The following is a 20,884-nucleotide window of genomic DNA, read 5'->3' as shown; positions in this document are numbered from 1 at the left end:
TCATTTTCTACATGATCGCATATCATGATCGTTTAGAAGATGATTACACGTGCGTGTGTGGCCGGTATTGATACTACCTATATAATCGTGTATCCTTTCCTACACGATCACGTATCATGATCTTTTAAAACAAGAACTACATGCACGCGTGTGATCGATTAATTGTGTGTTGACTATGGCATTTTTGGTATTTTTCATTGTGGATGAATGAACTTTTTTTGTTTTCAAAATTATTTATACAATGTAAATATTATGCCAATTTGTTATATATATTTTTTTAAAAAAACCCCATATATATATATATATATAGATACATACATATTCATCATTCATCCAAATGAGTAATTGATTTGAAGTATTTAACAATTTAGAATGGTAACTAATTCAATAAAACACAAATACAACTCATGAAATTAAGAGAAGAAAAACAAAAATCAAATAAAATTCCTTTTGTATCCAAAATAAAATATAACACACCAAACATCAAAGGTATTATTATCTAAGCAAAATAGTGTGTTATGTATCAAATTATGGAAACATGTTCAAGTGTTTTAAACTGCTTTTCACATATTAAGATTTTTATACGTTTGATCATCTCCAAATCATTCATAAACCTACATTAAACACTTTAAAGTTGCTAACCTTTTAAAAGTTATTCTAGAAACATACGTTTATAAAGAATATTTTTGTAGGAATTAATCCAAACACACCCTATGGTTTATTTTTAATTAATAAGAAATACACTTGGTGCATGTTACTTTTGACATATATCATTTTAATAGATGCATATAAGCATCATAAACTAAAACTGATCTTTAATAACAGAAACATTGAATATATGAAAACAATATGTAAATTGAGAAGTTTTGGACATCCCTAAACAAACATCCAATCCCAATTAAAAACATAAACTGCTAAAGTGACCAAAAATTATGTAGCTCAACAACAGCATATGTAGTCTAAAATAAAAGATCCCCACGAAGGGTTAGTTTTAAACTTCTTAAAAGAAAATTATAAAAGTTTAGTGACCAACATATATTTACTTCTATACTTCTATAGAAGAAAACTAGAATTAGAAACAACAAAAGAGAAAAGAAAAGCAAAGAAAAGTATTCATTATACACACATACATAAAATAGATCCCAGAAAAGTATTTATATTCATAAAAAATAGGAACAGTTGAAGAGGTGGACATCAGTCTTATTGAATATCAATAGCACATTCTAGTATAAGAGAAGGTAACAAACAGTCCAGAGTAATGGCTGTAAATATATTTAAAGAATAATACAATTCAAATAAAGTGGTGAAGATTTAAACCTATGACCCTCATAAATGAGGTTATTAGTAACCTAACTAACTGAGCTATCCTTTAGTCAGTCATTTAGAAACCCAATACTCAAAATTCACAAGTATTGAGGTGTGTAGTCTCAGCTCGTACCAACAAACAAGGTCAAGCTCTTCGGGTATTGGTTGATTTGATGCTATCCTACCCACTTCCATCAAGTTGTCCATGAGACAGAAGATGTGCCATGTATTGCTGCCAAATTTCAAACAAAAAAGGGCAACTTAGTTGTAATGGCCTGGGTATAGACTTCCCTTTTCGGTTAGCCTCGCAAAAAAATAATGTTTTAATACTTCAAATAATACAACCCTAAAATTGTTAGGGGAGAAATGTATTGAGGATGTGAATAGAAAATGCTCTGGAAAATGGTGTTTATTTGCTTTTTTGAAAAGCAAATAAAGTTTTTTATTCATAAAATCATACGAAACAAAGAAACAAAATAAAACAACTACAACCAATACAACCAAGAATAGCAGTTGAGCAGAATTAGATATCCTTTGATATCGAGAAAACAAAATATATGTTCATCTTATACATTAGCTCTATTTCTTTTTAAGGGTTCAAGTGGAAATATTCAATCTTATATGACATAAATCATTTTAACACTGGGTTTTCTCCATTGCCAAGTGCAAAACTTGCATATTTAACTTGAGAAACACACCAAATGGGAAAGAGCAAAAATCCTGAACTTCTAGTTTGGAGGCACTAAATAATATTGTTTCTTATAAAATTATGTATCAAATAAAACCGGAGGAAAAGAAGTCACGAAATTTTCATAACCAAGAGAAGAAATGGATATCACCACCAAGGAAGGAATGAAGTGTTAGAATTGTCCGATTGATTGCTAGGAAACACAGATATGGACACGCGACACGACGTCACGACGACAACACTATTTTAGAAAAAAGTAGGACACGACACGTTGAGGACATGATAAATTTTTAGTAAAAAATTAAATAAATGTCATGCATATAAACATATCGTGAAACATTCCAATTAAAACATCAAAACAATAAGTTTAGAGTCATAACACATAATAAGTTTTAGTAGAGTAGTTTGTTCAACACAACAAAAGCCAAAGGCCAAAAGGTAAAAAACTACAAAACTACAAAATAAAATCAAGAACATGTTTTCATTCTTCTTCAATGTCCTATTGAGAATCCTGAACTTGAGCCTCACCACCAGCATTGCTAAAACTATAGCTTCTTGGTTCGTCCAAAGATAAACTAGCCACCTCAAGCATTCTCGCATCTTCAAATGAATCAAACGAATCCCCAACAATGTTCCACATTTTTGTTTACTTTGAGATATTCAGGAGTTCTTCTTGATAAAAGGCGTAGAATGCTATGGATGTACACCAAGTCTTCTACACGTTGCGGTGTCATCTTGTTTCTTCTCATGGAGTGCACAAATGAATATGAACTCAAAGTTCTCTCACAACATGAGGGGGGTGAAGGTTGAATAAGTAACTTTATAGCTAGTGATGGTAAAGTTGGAGTAAACGCACCATGGATGGCCTAGCAACTGTTCGAAGGCATATCATATCTATTACGTATGGATTCATGATTAGCAAACTGTTCAGACATTGTAGATAAATTGGCTAATTCAATGTTCACTTTTGTGCACTCATCCTCTAAACTAAAATATTTCTTAATACCCTTCATCCTCTTTATTTCTACTTCTATGTCTTGATGTGGTGGGACTTGAGACTTGTCTTCTTGAAGCCATTGTGCACAACAATACCTAAATAAAATTTAAGTAGACCAAACTTTAGGGTGTGTTTGGGAATTGAAAAAATAAAATAAAGATCTAAGATAGACTTATAGTACCTTGGATTTAGACAATGTGCTACAATGGAGGGGTGTTATTTTTATTCCATCGATCAATCAAAATTTGGTGCACCACGTCATAAAAAGATGAAAATTCATCGATGCGCTTTCCTTCATGTTTACACATTGTCAATTTCACTTTTTCTATTGTGGTGTCGTACATATCATATACCAAATTGAGGCAAGGTTTGTCCATATCACAATCTCTAATCATACCATAAATAGGACCAGTAAAAGAAATGATATAATCAACCTTTTCCCACCAAGCATCATCAAGCACCAACTACTTTACACGTCTTGCTTTCCCCATATCATCTTCTCTGTAGCATCCCCACTTATCACTGGTAATGATTATTTGTAAACCACCCTTAATGAGTTTAAATCTTCTAAGCATAATGATGGTAGATGCAAAATGTGTTTAAGCTACTGCAAGTAACTTCAAATACAAACTCATTGAACATAGCTAGTCCAATAGGATGGTTCATTATAAAGTGTTATATAAACATAACACTATCAGAAATTTCAGAAATCCAGCTACACTCTACAAATACATGTTGGGACTATCAATGTTTCTTGCAGCACATATGTTCTTCCAAGCAAGATTAAGGGTATGAACTACACGTGGTGTCCAAACTATGTTGGGAAACTGTGATTCAATAATTTATCTTAAACCCTTACAATTTGCAACATTGTGAGTGATTATTTTAATCACATTTTCATGTCTCACCTCATTTATGAGGTCTTTCATCAGATTTGCTATGAAATATTTATCATTTCTCTCATCTAAGCAATCTACAGCTGTAATAAACATTGGTCCTCCTTTTGTAACTACCATAAAATTAATTAATGGCTTCCTTTGCAAATCACTCCAACCATTGCTAATAATACTTACTCCCTTTGCAGATCATGTAGTTTTAATAGGTTGCAACAATCTCTCGACATTTGCCTTTTCTTTTTGAAGAAGACTTGTTCTCAGTTTATTATACCCGGAGGTAAATAACCGGACAAAAAATTATTTGCAACCAAAGCAAAAGGGTTCACATAATGTAGATTTCTAACCAAATGGAAAGGCAAATTTGAAGAACAAAACATTCTAGCTATCTCCGAATCTACTTGATCACGAAGTACCAAATTAAATGACTTCTCAAGAGCACTAACATTTCCTTTACTTCTCTTTTGTTCCATTGGTGAAAAAGAATATGAATAGCTACCCATGCTTCCTGATCCAAAAGATTGAGATTTAGTTTGCATATGTTGTGAAGGTGGTAATGGAACTTACTTAGGAGCATTGTTTGCCACACGAACTTTAGCTTCCTCTTCTAACCTTTGCATGTCAGCAAGATCTTTAGGGGTGACCTTACATACCCCAATCCCAAATCCAACCATTTCTAATAGGTGTGTCCAAACTCTTGTATAAGAACCTTTCCTCCTTTCTTGACAAAAATTCAATTGCCAAGCACAATTCCCTCCAACACCACAAAATCTTTCATGTTTTGTCACATATTGCCATGACAGTTTTTTTTCATCTTCAGTAGTCATTCTTGAATTAATTTCGGTATGACTTGAAGATGATTCTGCCATACTAAATTTAAAATAAAAACAGAAAAATAACCAAATAAGATTTAGTGAAAAAAAAATTATATGATAATTGATTTGATATCATATTGTCCATTATTCGACCACAAAGCATGAAAAATAGAAAAACAATTAAAAGAAGAGATACATAAAGAAACTGGCGACTGGCAAGAGGGTTGGCATCCAAACTATGGGGAAACTGGCAGAAACCGACAAGAAGGTTGGTTGGCGGGGAGATTTGGAGAATTCAAAAGAGGGTGGAGTTGGAGAGAAATGAGTGAAAATGATTTGAAAAGAGTTCGGTGATTGAGCAAGAGCAATGTAGGTACCAAATTTTCTATTGAAAAGGTTTCTACTCAACCCCTAAATCCCAAGATTGGCTTGTGGAGTTCCAAAAATAAGCAAGAGCTGCTTCTTTTTTAGTGGAGTTGGTATAAATATCATGATACACAGGGGTTGTTGGCTACACCAACTATCTTCCCAAAACCTAACGTTTCTCCCATCTTCCAAAACAAACTCAATAAAATTAAAGAAATGCTCTTGCAAAACTTAGATATTAGCATGCTCTCCATGCTCCTCTCATTTCATTGCCATAAGGACTTTAGAAAAGGGTCCTTTTTCATCTTAACATCATTGTTGAACTCTTGACACAGCAGAAAATTTCAAAATTCTAAGTAGCTGCACAGCAACTTCTATACGAATATTTTTCAACTCCCATAATAATATCACAAAATTGAACACAAGATCGGACTAGAAATCAATGGAATACATAAAAGTTCAATACTCAGATGTAATTAAATTGTGCCCCACACTAAAAAGAGACCAGCCAAGGACAAACTTACAGAATGATATGCATAAGGCGATTTTCCTTGACGATCAAAATGTTTAGCCATGATGCAAAATTCAATTGGACCCCATTCCTCTAATTCAAAGCAATTACCAAGAGCAGCTTTATACAACTACAGCAATTAAAAAGAAAATTAGTACCAAGAGTCATAGAACTTAAAAAACAGTGAACCCAAATCAAAGAATGCCAAAACCTTTGTGGTGTCTGTCAAGAGCTCTGTACCAGCAGGGTAAGAAGCATAAAATTGATCCCCTCGAGAATACCCAGCTCTAGTTCTGCAATACCAGAAAAAAAATTAGAATAAAACTAAAAGTGAGGAGAACTTCGATGGGCAATGGCTAAACTCACGTATTGCTTGTATAAGCGTAGCTCAAAACAGAAGCGAAAAGATAGAATCCAGTATAGGACACAATTCTGCGAAATTTTTGAATCTTTAGAATCTCTTTGGCTCCGTAATACAGCCGCATATTTGCAAGATTGGAGGCTCCTAGTAATGAACAAAACAAGGGTTATAAACATCGAATCACCATTACAGGCTCACGGAAATGAATCGCGAACAAACTTAGAAGCAGGCTGCGATTGAAGGTTGGGCAGTTAAAGGATGAAAGAATTTGGGGAAGGGTGAAATGTAGATTGAAGAGACTACAGCTGAAAACTGAGAGCGAGTGAAAATTGAAGAACAATTAGGGGTCCAAATGAGAAGGTTCAAAATTGAGGACTCGGATTTGAGGGGGGTTTACGTGGGGGCGTGAAGGGATAACTTTTGAGAATGATGTACTTTTTTCAAAAATAACCATGATTTTGGAAACTTACACAAAAGTATAGCAACATTTTGGTCCTATATTCCAAAACTAGCACGGATTTGAAAAACTCGTAATTGATCGAGATCAACCCATGATTCTTCTCAAATTTTAAAAAACTCTTTTAAAGAAATTTCTCGGTCTATCTCAGCCGAGTGTATCATTGAGATATTGCATTTTTTTATTAAAAATTTGAAAATAAAGGAAGATAGCAAATGACCGAAATACCCCTAAAATACCAATCATTAGAGATGTCCACGGGGCAGGGCGGGACCGGGGATGCCATGCCCCGCCCCCTATCCCATTCCCCATCCCCACCAATTTTTCCCCGGGGAACGGGGCGGGGATTTCCCTCTAGGATTGCACGGGGATCGAATTCCCCGCGAGGAAATATTCTCTATTTTTTTAAATTTTAATTTCATTTTTCAATCCACATGTATATACATTTTCAATGTTTTTTTCTTTTCGATAAAATATTATCAATTTTCTTATTTAAAACCATTAAAATGTCAAATTTAAGCTCTTTGTTTATAAAAGTAAAAATTCAATTATTAAAAGATACTTTTAAAAATCCATCCATAAAAATAAAAAATTTATACAAAAAAAATCAAAGATGAATCCATAAGTATTCTAACGAAGCCTTCAATTACATCTTAAGACAACAATATATTTTTTTAAGAAAATTTTACAAATGACAAATCAAGCCTAATAGATACATATACAACATAAAAATTGCAATTAGAAAAGAAAAATAAAGAAATGGAATAGAGAAAGGAAGGAAATGAAGAATATCAAAATAGGTTTTTTTATCTTTTACATATTATTAAATAAATAAATCTTTATATTTATATTTAATATATATATATATAATTAAATATATTTTTAATTGGGGCGGGGAATCGGGGCTGGGGTCGGGATCGAAGTATGTATTCCCTGTCCCTGGCCTCGTGTTGCCAGCGGGGAAAAAAATTCCCCACTCCCTCCCCTATTCCCTGTATATTCAAGGATTCCCCACCCAATTCAGGGAGAGTCCCCGCGGGTTAAATGGACATCTCTACCAACAATTTGATATTATCACAAAACCCATTAATTTCTCAAAACTTTTCTCATTTCGACCGAGAACTAAGTGAGAACACTCCCAAAATCTTTCAAATTTTCCTCATTATTGCTTCCCCAAATTTGAAGAAGCCATTCTCGAACTCAAATTGGTCAAGGTGTGTTAATTTGTTTTTAATTTATGTTTTTAGTTTTTTTACTTTATGCTTTTAGTTGTTTGGTTTATGTTTTTAGATTTATAGTTTGAAATCTGAGGCGATGAGAAACTATGTAGTTTTGGTGTCTTGATGTAGTTATTGTTGAGATGTTGAGTTTATATTGGGTTGATGTTATTGTTTATCATGAACTTCTTTGAAGAATCTTGGCTTTTTCATGAATCTTAGTCTGTGCAGATGATAAATCTGACCAAAATGTATGACTTTGTCCCGAGATTCGTTGAAGAAGTCCGAAGATCATATGAGTTTCACATGCATTTTATAGGGTAATCTCGAGGTTTGTATTCTACTTCATCAAGCTTGCGATGATTGGGTTGGATGATGTTGGCTCTGATTGACGACTGGGAGGACTTCATCAGGTACGATTGGGGTGAGTTGGTATGGACCAAGACCTTTGCTTGCTTGAAAAGGGCACTTCATGGAAAAGTAGTCTTACATAAGAAAAAATTTGTTAATAACAAGTCTCCGAAGTCATATAGCCTCAATGGACTTCCCTTTGCCTTTCAGGTTAGTGATTATGTGCTCACTGTATTTTATTGATTTCATTAGCAATGTGTTTTATTGATTTCATTAGTTATATGCTTGTGTTAACGATATCATTGTATTTGTAGATTTGGGCCTACTAGATAGTGTTGTCCATCAGTGGTTGGGTTGCTTATAGGGAAACATCATCTGCGATACCATGCATCATGCAGTTGAGCTGCACACACTTACCTGGGTTGAAGGTGATTAAGTCCTAGGCCTTCGAGTCACAAATGGTATGTTATGATTCATCTTCTTCCTCCACATTCACTATAGTATTCTAGGGTCTAGTCTCTTAATTAGCACCTATTGATGTTCTATATTTAGGCCCGGATACATGAGTTGAACCTACAAATGATGAGTGTGCTTACCTTGATCAGACTCTCCTCCTCAACACTTCAAAATTCCCCTCCTCCTCCTCATGTCAATCATCCCTCTCCTCCTCCTCTTACCCAACATCCTTGGGTGACGTGTGATTGCAGCCAACATGTAAGCCGCTGATAACGTGTATAAATATCGTTATTATAATCTCTTTTACTAGAATAATGAGATCAAAACACATAAGAAGAGGATGAAAACGCGTGTCTTATGAGTTGTAAACACATAAGTATTTATAAATACGTCTTACATAAGCATTATGCATGTTTTATGTGATTGTCATGTCTAAACGCAAGATGAGTAGAAAGAAAGAAACTAGTTAATCGAAGGGGACATCTCGCGCAAATGCTACATGATGGGAATTCATTTGGAGATTAACATCTCCAGACGAGAAACCATGTCATCTTGAGAGGAAAGTTCACTAGAGGACAAAAATGGTAGTTGGAATTGATGTGACTTCGTAAGGCTGCAATCGACGCTAACAATCTCAGAAGAATAAAAGTTTCCCATTGAAAGCTGCCTATAAAAAGACTTCATCCCCACCAAGCAAAGTAAGCTTGTATAGGCTAGAAGAAAGGTTTGAATGGACCATAAAAGAGAGTCTAGATGAACCATAAGTGTAAAGAGTTTTTTTTTTCTTCTTCTTCTTCGATCATGCTCTAAGTGAGAGCTTAGAGTCTGAGTGATAGAGAACCTTGTACCCATTTTCCCTAACTTGTAACAACTATCATTCTCTTTTTACTTTCCACTTTTGTATTTCTATGTAATATATGTGTTCATATTGTACAATGGCCTAAAGCCTACATTTTGTGATATATTGCATTATTATACACTTTCAATCCATCATGTCTTCACTCTTCTTCATCCAATGTGTTATTTGTAATTTAGATGTGTGCTAAGTTCTTGATAAGAATTTTTGCTTATAAGTCTTATCGCGTTAGTCGAGCTATTCACACAACCTAGCGAGCGTAAGTCGTCAACTATCCGAGAGGGAAAGTAGCAAGGACCTAACTAACGCAAGATCATTTCTAGCATTTGTATCCTAGTAGGAGAACAAGTGTGGACGTGGACACTAAAAGGTTGTTGTCCTTAATCACAAAATCCTACACGATTTATAAGTGATCTCTTCTAGATATATCTCAACACCTAATCATGCTTAGTCATATGGATCCTAGAAAGCAATTATGTGTGGTGTATAATGACTTCGAGAGAAGCAAGCCTTAATCAAAAGTATGGTTTAGTAAGTTATATTGCATCAAAGTTATCGCCCTACTTAATTGCATGATAATGCATAGACATCTATTCCTTCATTTCTTTAGTACTAGTCAGTTTGTATTACCATTTCGCTATCATATTTCCTCTTTACAGACTCTCGAAGCCTAGTTTAGTACTTTAGCTTATTCTAACAATTCTTACATTTGTTATTCTTTAATTCTTTTATACCGTCTAGATAATAGATGATAAGTAATTCCTACATCTAATGTCTTGAATCAACTCCATGTGTTCGAACCTGGGTCATCCAAGTAAATCTACTGTTTTGCTTGCACTTGGACAAGAAGTAGGAAAACTTATACTGAACAAGGACTCAGTAACTATGCAATAAAGAGGTACGTAGTGACTACTTCGCATGCAGTGATCAAGACTAATGACTTAACCCGTATAATTAATTGTGTAATTAACCATCCCTGAGTCTGAGCCAAACTCAACACAACAGAGTTTGAAACCAACAACCAATCACATCAAAGGGAGATTAGATCGGATGGAGGATTCTTTACAACGAATGGAGTCGTCTATGTTGTTCGTGTTAGTCAAGTTATCGATCATAAGGGAGCTTCTAATGGTATTGGTTAAGGTACTATTATTATTCACGTGGAACATTTTATTGTTTTTGTCTTAACTATGTATTAGTCCTTACTTATGTTTCTACTGCTTCCTTAATAAGGTAAGGTAGTTGACTCTCAACCATACTATGGTGGTGGTGAAGGTTTATCTTTTAACACACTAGAGAGTCAGACTTTGGTTGGAGACGCATTCGTGGATGTTTTCACTTCAACCATAGATGACAAACTCGTTGATGAGGAGACGAGAACATCCGTCAGTGATAACCCCAAAGATGGTATCATACCCATTGACGTACCATCGAAGGGTGAGGATATGCCACCATTGCCGCCCCAACCATTGCCTCCCCAACCCTTGCTAGAGTCAAAGGACGAGGTAAGTGGTTTCAAACTTTGCATTTCTTTATATGGTGATTTTAGCAATAATAGAACTAACCAACAAACTGAATTATGAATTATACAGCCTTTAGTTTTTTCGGATGTTGTACCTAAGAAAGGGATAACAAAGAAGACAGGTATACCATAAGAATTGCGGTCACCATTTTTTGAACACGGACAAGGGGCTAAGAGAAGAAAGAGGGTGCACCCTATAATATAGTATGCAATATCCTCGTGAAGTCCAATATGCAATTCTTGGTATACCTCGTGGAACCTCAGAGAGCTACAGAGTTGTGGAAGACAGTTAGATCCTCGAGGGTGTTTCCGTGATTATGAACCTCCTAACTCCACAGACATTCATGGATGACGACGTATATATGTACTTCAAAATTGGTACATTTTCCATTATGTATGTCATCATCTGACACTAATTACTTGCTTCTCTCTGTTTGCAGACGATGAACACATTTTTCCTATTCACCTAGAAGAAGTTACAGGTCAATGACGATCCCTCAATATGTTTAAACAACTTTTGGTTGAATTTTTATTCTCAACTTGTTAATAATTTGTGTTTCGGTTCACCCTATGTTGTAGAATTTCTTAAGTCATAACCCATGTCTATACAAGGAGATTGAGAGGGACACTCACCTTGTTGACGTTCAGTACACCTGAGTTAAAGATGCTACTATATTGAAATATGTGATGAACGAGTTACAAAATTATGACAAGGCATGGATGGACATGGACTTCATATACCTGCCTTAAGACTCTATCACGAGAAATAAGCACATGGAATGTCTATTCAAAACCAAAACAAAGAAGTTTAAGTCAACCAGCAAGGTCAGCTACAACTTCACAGTTTGGACAATAACATATAGCTAGCACACTAGGAAACCTTTGTGAAATAAATATGGAAGATATCATTGGGGACAATGTTTGGTTGAAGCAAATATTTGTTATCCGTGCAAGCAACTTGGACATTTTAAAAGGAATTTTCCTCAATTAAAGTTTGATTTGCAAACGGATTCACAAGTTCAATCACAGACTGTTAATCAACTAAAAGCAATAACAGATGGAGGAGAAGGAACGAGCGATGTCAAGCAAAAAGGAGTTGTGGGTAGACCACAACAACAAGGAAAGATGTATGCTCTAGGTCAACGGAAAGTGGAAGAGACACCGAACACATTACTGGTAAGTTTTTTATTTGAGTATTTTTTTTAATATTTAAGTAGAATATTTCGAGCCGAAGTTGTTTGAAATTTTGAGGACAACATTTCTTAAAGGGGAGAGAAATTATAACCCCAAACCCTAAGAAACTTGGGTTTTCCAAAGAGTTTAAAAGGTTAATTTTAAGTGAAGTTAAGATGGGGAAAGTAAACTTAACAAGTGTTATTGTAAATGTGTCATGGTAGGTGGAAAGAAAGAAAATTAAGAAAGAATGGTTAAAAGTTAAGGAGGTGAAGTTGAAAAAGTGGAAAAGTTGGCTAAGTCCTTTGGCTACGTATTTTAGGCTTGGTGGGTGGCCAAAAGAGGATAAAATAACCTCTGAGGTTATTTAGGCTTTTAGACAAGAGTAGGCGACAAAGCTTGAGTTGTGTATGTGTGGTTGAGAAGTGAATAACCTCCAAGTGAGATAGGTGTTTTGAACTAGGTCAGAAGACTTGTCTTGAGAGGTTATTGGGCAATAGGCTAGGCGACCAAGAGGTTGGAGGTTTGTCCATAGAGGTTAGTAAGGTGTGGGAAGCTAGGCAAGGAGACATGTATGCATAAGATTAGGCTTGCGGCCAAGGCTAAGGAGGTTAGCAAGACATTGCAAAGGCTCAAGGCATTTTGCATAGGCGTTTTGAGTAAATTTAGGCGAGCTGATGTAGAGGTGGAGTCGGTGAAGTGCTTTATAGGTGTCCTTTGCATGCCTAGGTTAAATTTCGTTCTATGGCTAAGCATGCTTTATAAAAATACAGAGAATAAATATAGAGAAGAGAACGTACTTTCGTTAATGACTCTGAACCTACCAAACATCAAATTTTGGGACACTACCAATTGGAAACCTCCCTATTCTCTGAGCGAGATTTTGGTTAGTGTAAACCAAAATTGGAAGGAAATTTTTGGGAGAATTTTTCTTGTTGAGAGAACATGCCAAACTAGAGTATCAGTTCAGTAGAAAATCTCAAACTCTCTGCCATATAACTCCTTGTTCAGAGTGAAGAAAAGAGAAGTTGAAGAGAATTTGAAAACGCTGGAAAATCACCCATGTTTCCTATTTTAATTTACTTTAATTTAAAATAAAAATTAATTAAATTATATTTTATTAATATTTCATTTAAATCAAATCTAAATGAATATCTCTCACATAACCTATAACCTATAGTTTTAATTTAATTAAATCAAATTAGACTAAACAATTAATTAATTCTGCACTTAATTAATTGCTAAATTAAATAAAAATTTGAACTCATTCAAATATTTATTCACTCTTAAATTAATTTTGAATCATATCCAAAATTAAATTTATATAATTGAGTTTAAAAAAATATAAACTTTATATTATAATGTATCATCGTACATTATATTAGTTCTCAAAGTGAATTTGATCATTTGAAATTACAACCAATATAAATAAATCTCATTACCTTTTACGAGCTAGAAAAGAGATCTAATGGACTTACAAATTAGAAGCTACAATGATGTGAAATTAATTGACTAAACTCATTAACCACATTAATCAATATTCGTTAATTATGTGTCACTCAACTAAATACTCACAGCTGAACTCTTCTTACTATAGATATATTTTTGTGTCCACGAATATAACTGATACAAGTAAGTTAGTCATTCACAAATGTTGTTACACTAGCGGGATTAAGTTACCGTTTTACCCGTAAGTTACTTATAGTCCTTAAATACTAGTGCTCCTCTAATGAACAACTTGTTTATGATCTAACCACTAAATAGAAACCCTCCGTGCCATAGGGAGGATAATGTCCTTTATTCAAGTCTCAGAGGCACCATTTAAGGGAACACTCATTTACTTACCCTAAAGTCAGAAAGGAGCGAATTCCATTTTATGTGTTTTGAACAACTTGTTTATGGTCTAATGAACTTGTTTATGGTCAAATGAACAACTTGTTTATGGTCAAATGAACAACTTGTTTATCTAATGAACAACTTGTTTATCTAATGAACAACTTGTTTATCTAATGAACAATTTGTTTATGGTCTAACCACTAAACAAAAACTCTCTCGTGCCACAGAGAGGATATGGTCTTTTGTTAAAGTCATGAAGACACCATTTAATGGAACACTCGTTTACTTACCCTAAAGTAAAAAAGGAGTGAATTCCATCTCATGTGATTATGTTTCCAGCTCTCCACTTGGTCTTGTATCAAAACCCATTGCATAGAATACCCTCACTCGCATGTCACCTACCCGAATGCGTTAGATCATTGTGTTTGTATCAAATACAAAGTGAGCCATATCCATAGTGTTACCAAGATAAGGTATCCAACCTTATCTCTATACTATAGACTATTTAGGTTGTATCTCAAACATTGATTTTTGTATGTCTCTACATACTGTTCAAGACTCATCAAACAACTTAGAATGTTAGTTTATTGTATTTAGGTTATTAAGATAAAACTAATAATATAATCAATAAAACTTATTAAAATTATAATAGTAACACTTTATTAATAACGGTCAAGATGGTAGTTCCAAACTTTAAAACAATGAAACTTTGATGAAAAACATTGTGTAATCTAATTTGGGGACCAAAACAGACGTTTTCTGGTATGAAAGATTGGACAAGCAACTTGTTTGATTGTTCCTACTAGGAGGTGGATTTGACGACAAATATGTGATTGTCCCCTAGTAGAAGTTGGATCACTAACGGCAGAGTTACCCCTGCAAAGGATACGAAAAAAAAAAAAAGAAGAAAAAAGAAAGATAAAAGAAAAAAGAGAAGAAGAAAGAAAGATTAAAAAAAAAAAAAAAGAGATCTAACCTTCTGTGAATTTGTTTGGAAGCCAAGAGGGGCACAACAATTCTAGTTCCTATAAATAGATTAAAAGAAAAGATAGAAAGGTAAAAGAAAAAGAAAGGGATAAGAGAAATTTTTTTTTCATACATTTCTTTTGCTTGATGAGGGATGAATGATCAAGGTGTGAGTCTATTTATAAGGCCAACAAGTTCAATTCTTAAAATAAATTGGAATGATATTCAATTTTTTTTTAATAATACAGAAAAGATAATCTAATTATCTTATCTTATTTTAATGATATTGAATATTTAAAAGAGAAAAGATACTCTATTTTTAATTTATTTTGCTATTTTTAAAAATGCCCCTATCTTATGGGAAATTTGCAAAAATAGCAAATTTTAAAAAACACTTACAACCTATAGCAAATTCTATCATTGATAGTCATTTATCACTAATAGTCATTGATAGTCATTGATATGGTGTAGTGATAGAAGACTATCATTGATATAATCCAAAATTTTGCTATAGTGTGTAAATATTTTAATTTATTTTGCTATTTTAAAAAATGTCCCTTATCTTATCTTATTTTAAAATATTTCACTTTTGGGATAAATCTCGAATTTCATTTTTTTTTAGATAAATAAGTTATTTAAATGTTTCAAAATTTAAATTGTATCTCCAATTTTTAAATTAAAATTTGGGTTCAAATTCCAAGTCAAATTAACTTGCATATATGGCCTTCTTTTTTATCTTAAATTTAATTTGGAGCCATAAATCCAACTTTATCTTAAGATTGAATCCTCCTATTTATCTCAAATTAAAATAGTCATTTCAAATTCGCGTGCACGCTCAAGACAAATCTGGGTGTGGTAGAAACTCATCCTTATTTCAAATTAAAATTTGGTTGTGTTCCAAATTTTATTTTTAAAAAGATCAATTTAAAATTTTTATCCTCAAATCAAATTAAATTGTTGACAAAGTCTTGAACTTTTCTCAAATTAATTAAGGTGTGACCATATTCCAATCCTTATTTCAAATTTAAATCAAACTCATGTACTAAATTCATAGTTTGATTAATTTGACATGTCGAATTGAGCAAAAAAAAAAAGCTCAAATTTTGACTTCAAATTTATCTTTTTTCGAGATTCATCCACCCATATACGTGCATAAATCTAAAAAAAGAGGAACTTTTGTTGAATATGAAAATTTGAGAAAGAAAAAGCTTAATTTAGTCTAAAGGCTAAATATGACCCAGATCCATATGGTTGAGTCTATGAGTCTGGTCCATGGATGAACTAGGCTTAAGCACATAAAGCACATTAGATAAATCTATAAATAGAGGAATTCTATTCATTTGTAGGAGTTGAAAATTTTTGACTCTAGAAGGCTTAGAGAGAATTCTCTCAACACCTAGAAGGCTCCCTAACTCCTAAGTCGACCACTCTTGAATATTGAAGTTCCTTTGAAGATACAAGCTTTCTTACAAGACTCTAATTTCAAGAACATCACGTGCTTCGCTTCCTCTAAATCAAACGTAGTCAGTCAACCGAGAGAGAACCAGATGATCAAATTTTAGAATCGAACCACATCATATCAAATCAACAAAAATAAAACATCAACTCGAGTTTAACTCCGCAAATCAAGTTTCTTCGAACAATGCTAATTTTATAACAATAGATGTAAATTATATCATCAAATTTCCCTCATCTAACTTACAGCAAGAGTGTAAAATTTCCATGAAAAAATTGACTCATTCATGAAATAAAATAGGACAAACAAAATAAAAATCATGATTTTAGAGAAAAAAAAATATTTTAGGACAAAACTAGCTTGACAATCCCACTCGCAAAAAGTTACGCCGTTAAACACACTTAACAATCCCACTTTCACTTATGATTATATAAGGCGGTTAATTGAAATTAGAAATTACCACAACCAATTTTTTTTCAAGATCTGTTCTATTTGGTACATGATCTTGAACAACCAAATAACAGTTTGAAAAACAAAAACAAAAAAATAGATCTTTTATATTTGGTATACAATCTTGAACAACCAAATAATAGTTTGAAAAACAAATAAAAAATAGATCTTTTATATTTGATACACGATCTTGAACCTAATAAGAGTTTGAAAAAAAAAGAAAAGAAAAACTGCAAAAGAGGAAGAAGAAAGGACAATGGAAAGGAAAATAAAATTGTTAAAGAAAGAAGAAGGAAATAAAGGACAAACCTGAAATATTTAAAAAATAGTCGGCTTCATGAGATTTTTTATTTTGTTACACGGGTCGTAAATATTTTGGTGCTTTGTTATATTTGTGAAAATTATTTTCCTTTATTTTTTGTGTTGATAAACATATTGAAAAATGAAAATATACATCTCATATGTTATTTGGAATATAAGATAATATATTGTAAAATTGTTATGTATTTGCACTTATTTGATTTAGTTGTTAATTTCAAATAAATACCATGTTTATATCAAATACGAATATAAAATTATAGATTTTTAGTAAGTTTACATCATTGTAAGATCTATATTTTATGCATTTTTTCATATATTCACATGTATATTTAATTATTTCACATATATATACCTCACATTATATAATAAACAACTGTAATAATGTTCTATATAAAACTTGGTATATCCTATAGTATCTATGAGTCGGGAAGCTCTAGAATCCAAAGTAATAGCCAATTGACCAACAGAATGAACAATGAGAGCAATACAAGAAAAATGGTCTACGACGACGATTATTTTTTGTTGTAAATAAAATTAATGATAGTTATTTACAGTCATAAAATCGTCGGTTGTAGAAAGACCATCGATGACAATTTTAAAAAACTATCACAATAAAGAAAATAAGTGTTTTCATGACCGAAAGTAAATGTTATTATTTAATATTTTATGAAAACAAATAACTGTCATATTTTATTTTTATAACAATAATCACAAAGTTGTAATAATACATCACATCATTATGAAATTAAAGAGTCAACATTTTAATATATATACGTAATAATACACTTTGTAATATTCGTATACTAGGATGGAAACAAATGGTAGTTTACATACAAAAAAAATAAACATTGACATCTTTGGCTATGAACAAGTCTAAAATAAGTACATTGGAACCAAGATTTTGCTATCAACTATACAAAAATATCTTATATCAATTGATTGCTCCAAGTTGGGTTCCGTGTTCGAATGGTTATTTAACCTACAATTTATTTAAACCATAAATGAAAGGAGAGAGAAGAAGAAGAGAGGGAGAGAATGAGGGAAGCATGGATTAAAAGGAATAGTCCAAAAACAAAGTTGGAAAGTAGAAATAGAGATGATTTTGATGTGATTGAAAAATATTCATATAAAAGGAGATGAGGAAAAGAAAAAGAAAAAACATTTTAGGGCTGAGTGTTTGGTAACCTGTTGAGAATGAAGTGCTTCGGTTAATGCTCACATTCAAAGTCAAGATGAACAAATGCCCCTTTCAACTTTCAGAAGCTTTTCAATCTTTATTTTGCAATGTCTCTCCAATGGCGTGTGCTTCTTTCAAAGGCAGCTCCTCCGAAAGTTCAATGTCCACCTGAGTTTACATTGCTTCTCAGTATGTATAACCCCACATTTATATGCGTTTCAGATTCTTTTTCTTTCCATTTTAGATTGTTTACATTTTTTTCTTTTAATACTAATAAGAAGAATAATAAAGAATGTCGTGTAACTGTGGGGTGAAATTCCAACGTTCTGGTTCTAAGGCTATTCATATCTTAAAAGGACATCATGAGTTACTGAAGTTATGAACTCATAACTTCAGTACAAGTTGTTAAAATGAAAATAGAGTCAATAATAAGGTGCAACTTCTAAAATACGTCCTATTTTCTTAGGTAGGAGTAATGATAATAATAAACAATAATCCAATTTAAAAATATGAATGCACAAAATTGGGTGCACCTAGGTTGTGTCCAAGTTTTTTTCACAAAAAGAGAGAACAATGGAGTTCAATTAGTCACGAACGGCAGGAGGAAAGTTCAATTAGTCACAAGGCCCACAGCTACAATTGGAATGTGGTTGACCTTTTAATAACCATTGGATGTGAATTCAGAAATATGCATGCCACCACTAATAGACACTGGATTCAAATTTGAAGCCGTTTTTTAGTCTTTTTCTCCTACATCCAACAGTGTAAAGTTGCCAAACGCTAGTCACATTGTGGTGATTGTGGCGTTAATACGACATTGGAGAAATTTTATTGCTAGAGAGAAAAGTGACTCATAGAAAGTTGATAGGGTATGGATAACCTCGACGAAATAAAGGAAGCCAAAGGTGTAAGCATGAGCTGTATCAACACACTTGACTTCAGGATGCCTAATGACAACAAGATAAGTCAACATTTGCTGGACTTCGGGAGGGGTGGATTTCCCCACGAGTGAAACTACAACAAGAGTCAATTAACCTTGTGCTAGTTGTAAATTTGAAGGAATTCAAGTAACATGAAATGAGAGGGTGACACACAATTTAAAAGGCAGAAACGAAACTAAAAATGCTACGTCTAAACATACAATTACTTCAGGCATATGACAAAAGTATAGTTATTAGCCTCTGCTCAGAATTCAGCAGAATTCCTCTTTAACCAAAAAGGCTCTCACCAGTCCAGGTATACACAATTCACATCACAGCACGTCCACGTCCACATCCACTTCAGAATCACTATCTCTGTAATCTAAGATCATTACTTCATTGATCCTAACAATCTACTTTCGTGTGGTTAAAGTGAGATATTGCAAGAATATGGAGAAAAAATGACAGAGCTATCAAGGAAAATTATAAAGAACATATTGATGAGCTTTGGTGAAGGTTTTGAGAAGAAATACCATGAACCCCATTTCAAGAATTGCCATGGATATCTGAGAATAAACAACTACACACCTCCGTAAACGTTGGAAGACGGTGAAGAAGCAGAAGGACTTGGAATGCATATAGATATGAGCTGCCTGACCATTGTGTACCAAGATCAAACAGGTGGTTTGCAAGTGAAATCAAGCGAAGGGAAATGGATAGACATAAACCCATGTGAAGAATTAGTAGCACTAGTGGTGAAATTTGGGACTTGCTTCAAGCTTGGAGCAGCGACAGGCTGAGGTCGTCGGAGCACAGAGTGGTTTTGAGGCCGCCGGAGATCAATCGATTCTCGATTGCTTTCTTTTGGGGTTTTGAGGACGAGAAGGTGGTGTCAGCGATGGAGGAGTTGGTCGAAGAGGGTAGTAAGAGGATGTATAAACCAATTGTCTGCTCAGATTATTTGAAGTTCATGGACAATCATGCACGAGGGTTTGGAAATCTTTTATGACAACGAATAACTGCCGTGAAAAGTAAAATCCGAAAATTTCATCTTTTCTCACAATTTTTAACTTTTGTGATAGTTTTTTTTTTCCTCCCTTCAATTTCGAGATGTACACAAGCCGTAATAGATACTTTTGTTATAGTAGACCTATTTAACATCCTATATTGATAATGAGCAAGTCCTTTTTTAGACATTCTATAGGACCTAAGCATAGATATATATCCAAATTATCCATATCAACAAAAGGTCTAACTTCCAACGCTATAAAAAATTATAAAATTATGAAATTAAACTCTCAATATATGAAATTGCAAATTGGATGTAATACAAAGTATAAATTGAAAATACATTCCTCTCAAATTCAACAAAAATACTCATTAGTGATGTAAGAAAACAATTTCAAATACCTAGAAACAAATTTACTTCACATAAAAACTTCACTAGCATACCTCTCTTTTCCCTACATGTCCTGATCTAGGGTTTAATTTATTTTCTTGGGTTCTGTTAGGACAATCCTCACAACAAACGTAACCCCATGGACCATGATGGATTGAATGAAAATAATAGAATTTCCTTTCCAGAGGCTTTTCTCAGTGTTTAATGTCGAGATATATCTCATATACAGCTAAAGCATACAGCCAAACAATTCTTTGTTGAGACCTAAACTTCTAGGTCGCATTAGCAAAGAACCATATACTAATTATTACTAGTGATAGCTGAGTCAGTCTTGTTTGTTTCCTATTATTTTATGTGTGTTTCTGTTTTGTTTCTTCTGCTCTTTTCTTTC

General features: G+C 33.4%; 1 protein-coding gene, 1 long non-coding RNA gene and 1 pseudogene across 2 annotated transcripts; 1 reads left to right on the top strand and 2 right to left on the bottom strand.

Annotated features, from left to right (window-relative positions):
* Positions 1 to 1,131: 1,131 nt before the first annotated feature.
* Positions 1,132 to 6,350, bottom strand: LOC101204884. The gene is made up of 4 exons (XM_004149084.3): positions 5,942 to 6,350; positions 5,787 to 5,868; positions 5,589 to 5,705; positions 1,132 to 1,537 (listed from the first exon to the last, which is right to left on the bottom strand). The coding sequence occupies exons 1-4, from the start codon at positions 6,058 to 6,060 to the stop codon at positions 1,487 to 1,489; spliced, it is 369 nt and encodes a 122-aa protein (XP_004149132.1). The 5' UTR covers positions 6,061 to 6,350; the 3' UTR covers positions 1,132 to 1,486.
* LOC116404128 lies at positions 2,309 to 5,582 on the bottom strand. Its single transcript, XR_004217047.1, has 2 exons — positions 3,172 to 5,582; positions 2,309 to 3,085 (listed from the first exon to the last, which is right to left on the bottom strand). It is a non-coding gene; the product is annotated as an uncharacterized LOC116404128 (long non-coding RNA).
* Positions 6,351 to 10,344: 3,994 nt separating the features above from the next.
* Positions 10,345 to 20,290, top strand: LOC101206556 (annotated as a pseudogene).
* Positions 20,291 to 20,884: the final 594 nt, after the last annotated feature.

Source organism: Cucumis sativus, chromosome 5 (genome assembly GCF_000004075.3).
Source record: "Cucumis sativus cultivar 9930 chromosome 5, Cucumber_9930_V3, whole genome shotgun sequence".
Classification (NCBI taxonomy): Eukaryota; Viridiplantae; Streptophyta; class Magnoliopsida; order Cucurbitales; family Cucurbitaceae; genus Cucumis; species Cucumis sativus.
Note: the sequence above shows the minus strand (reverse complement) of the source record. Positions and strands in the feature narration are given on the sequence as shown.

Coding starts and splice junctions, on each gene's coding strand:
- LOC101204884 (XM_004149084.3), bottom strand. CDS start 6,060: ATGCGGCTGTATTACGGAGCCAAAGAGATTCTAAAGATTCAAAAATTT. Junction 5,869..5,941: donor TACGCTTATACAAGCAATAC/GTGAGTTTAGCC, acceptor CTGGTATTGCAG/AACTAGAGCTGGGTATTCTC. Junction 5,706..5,786: donor TCTTGACAGACACCACAAAG/GTTTTGGCATTC, acceptor TAATTGCTGTAG/TTGTATAAAGCTGCTCTTGG.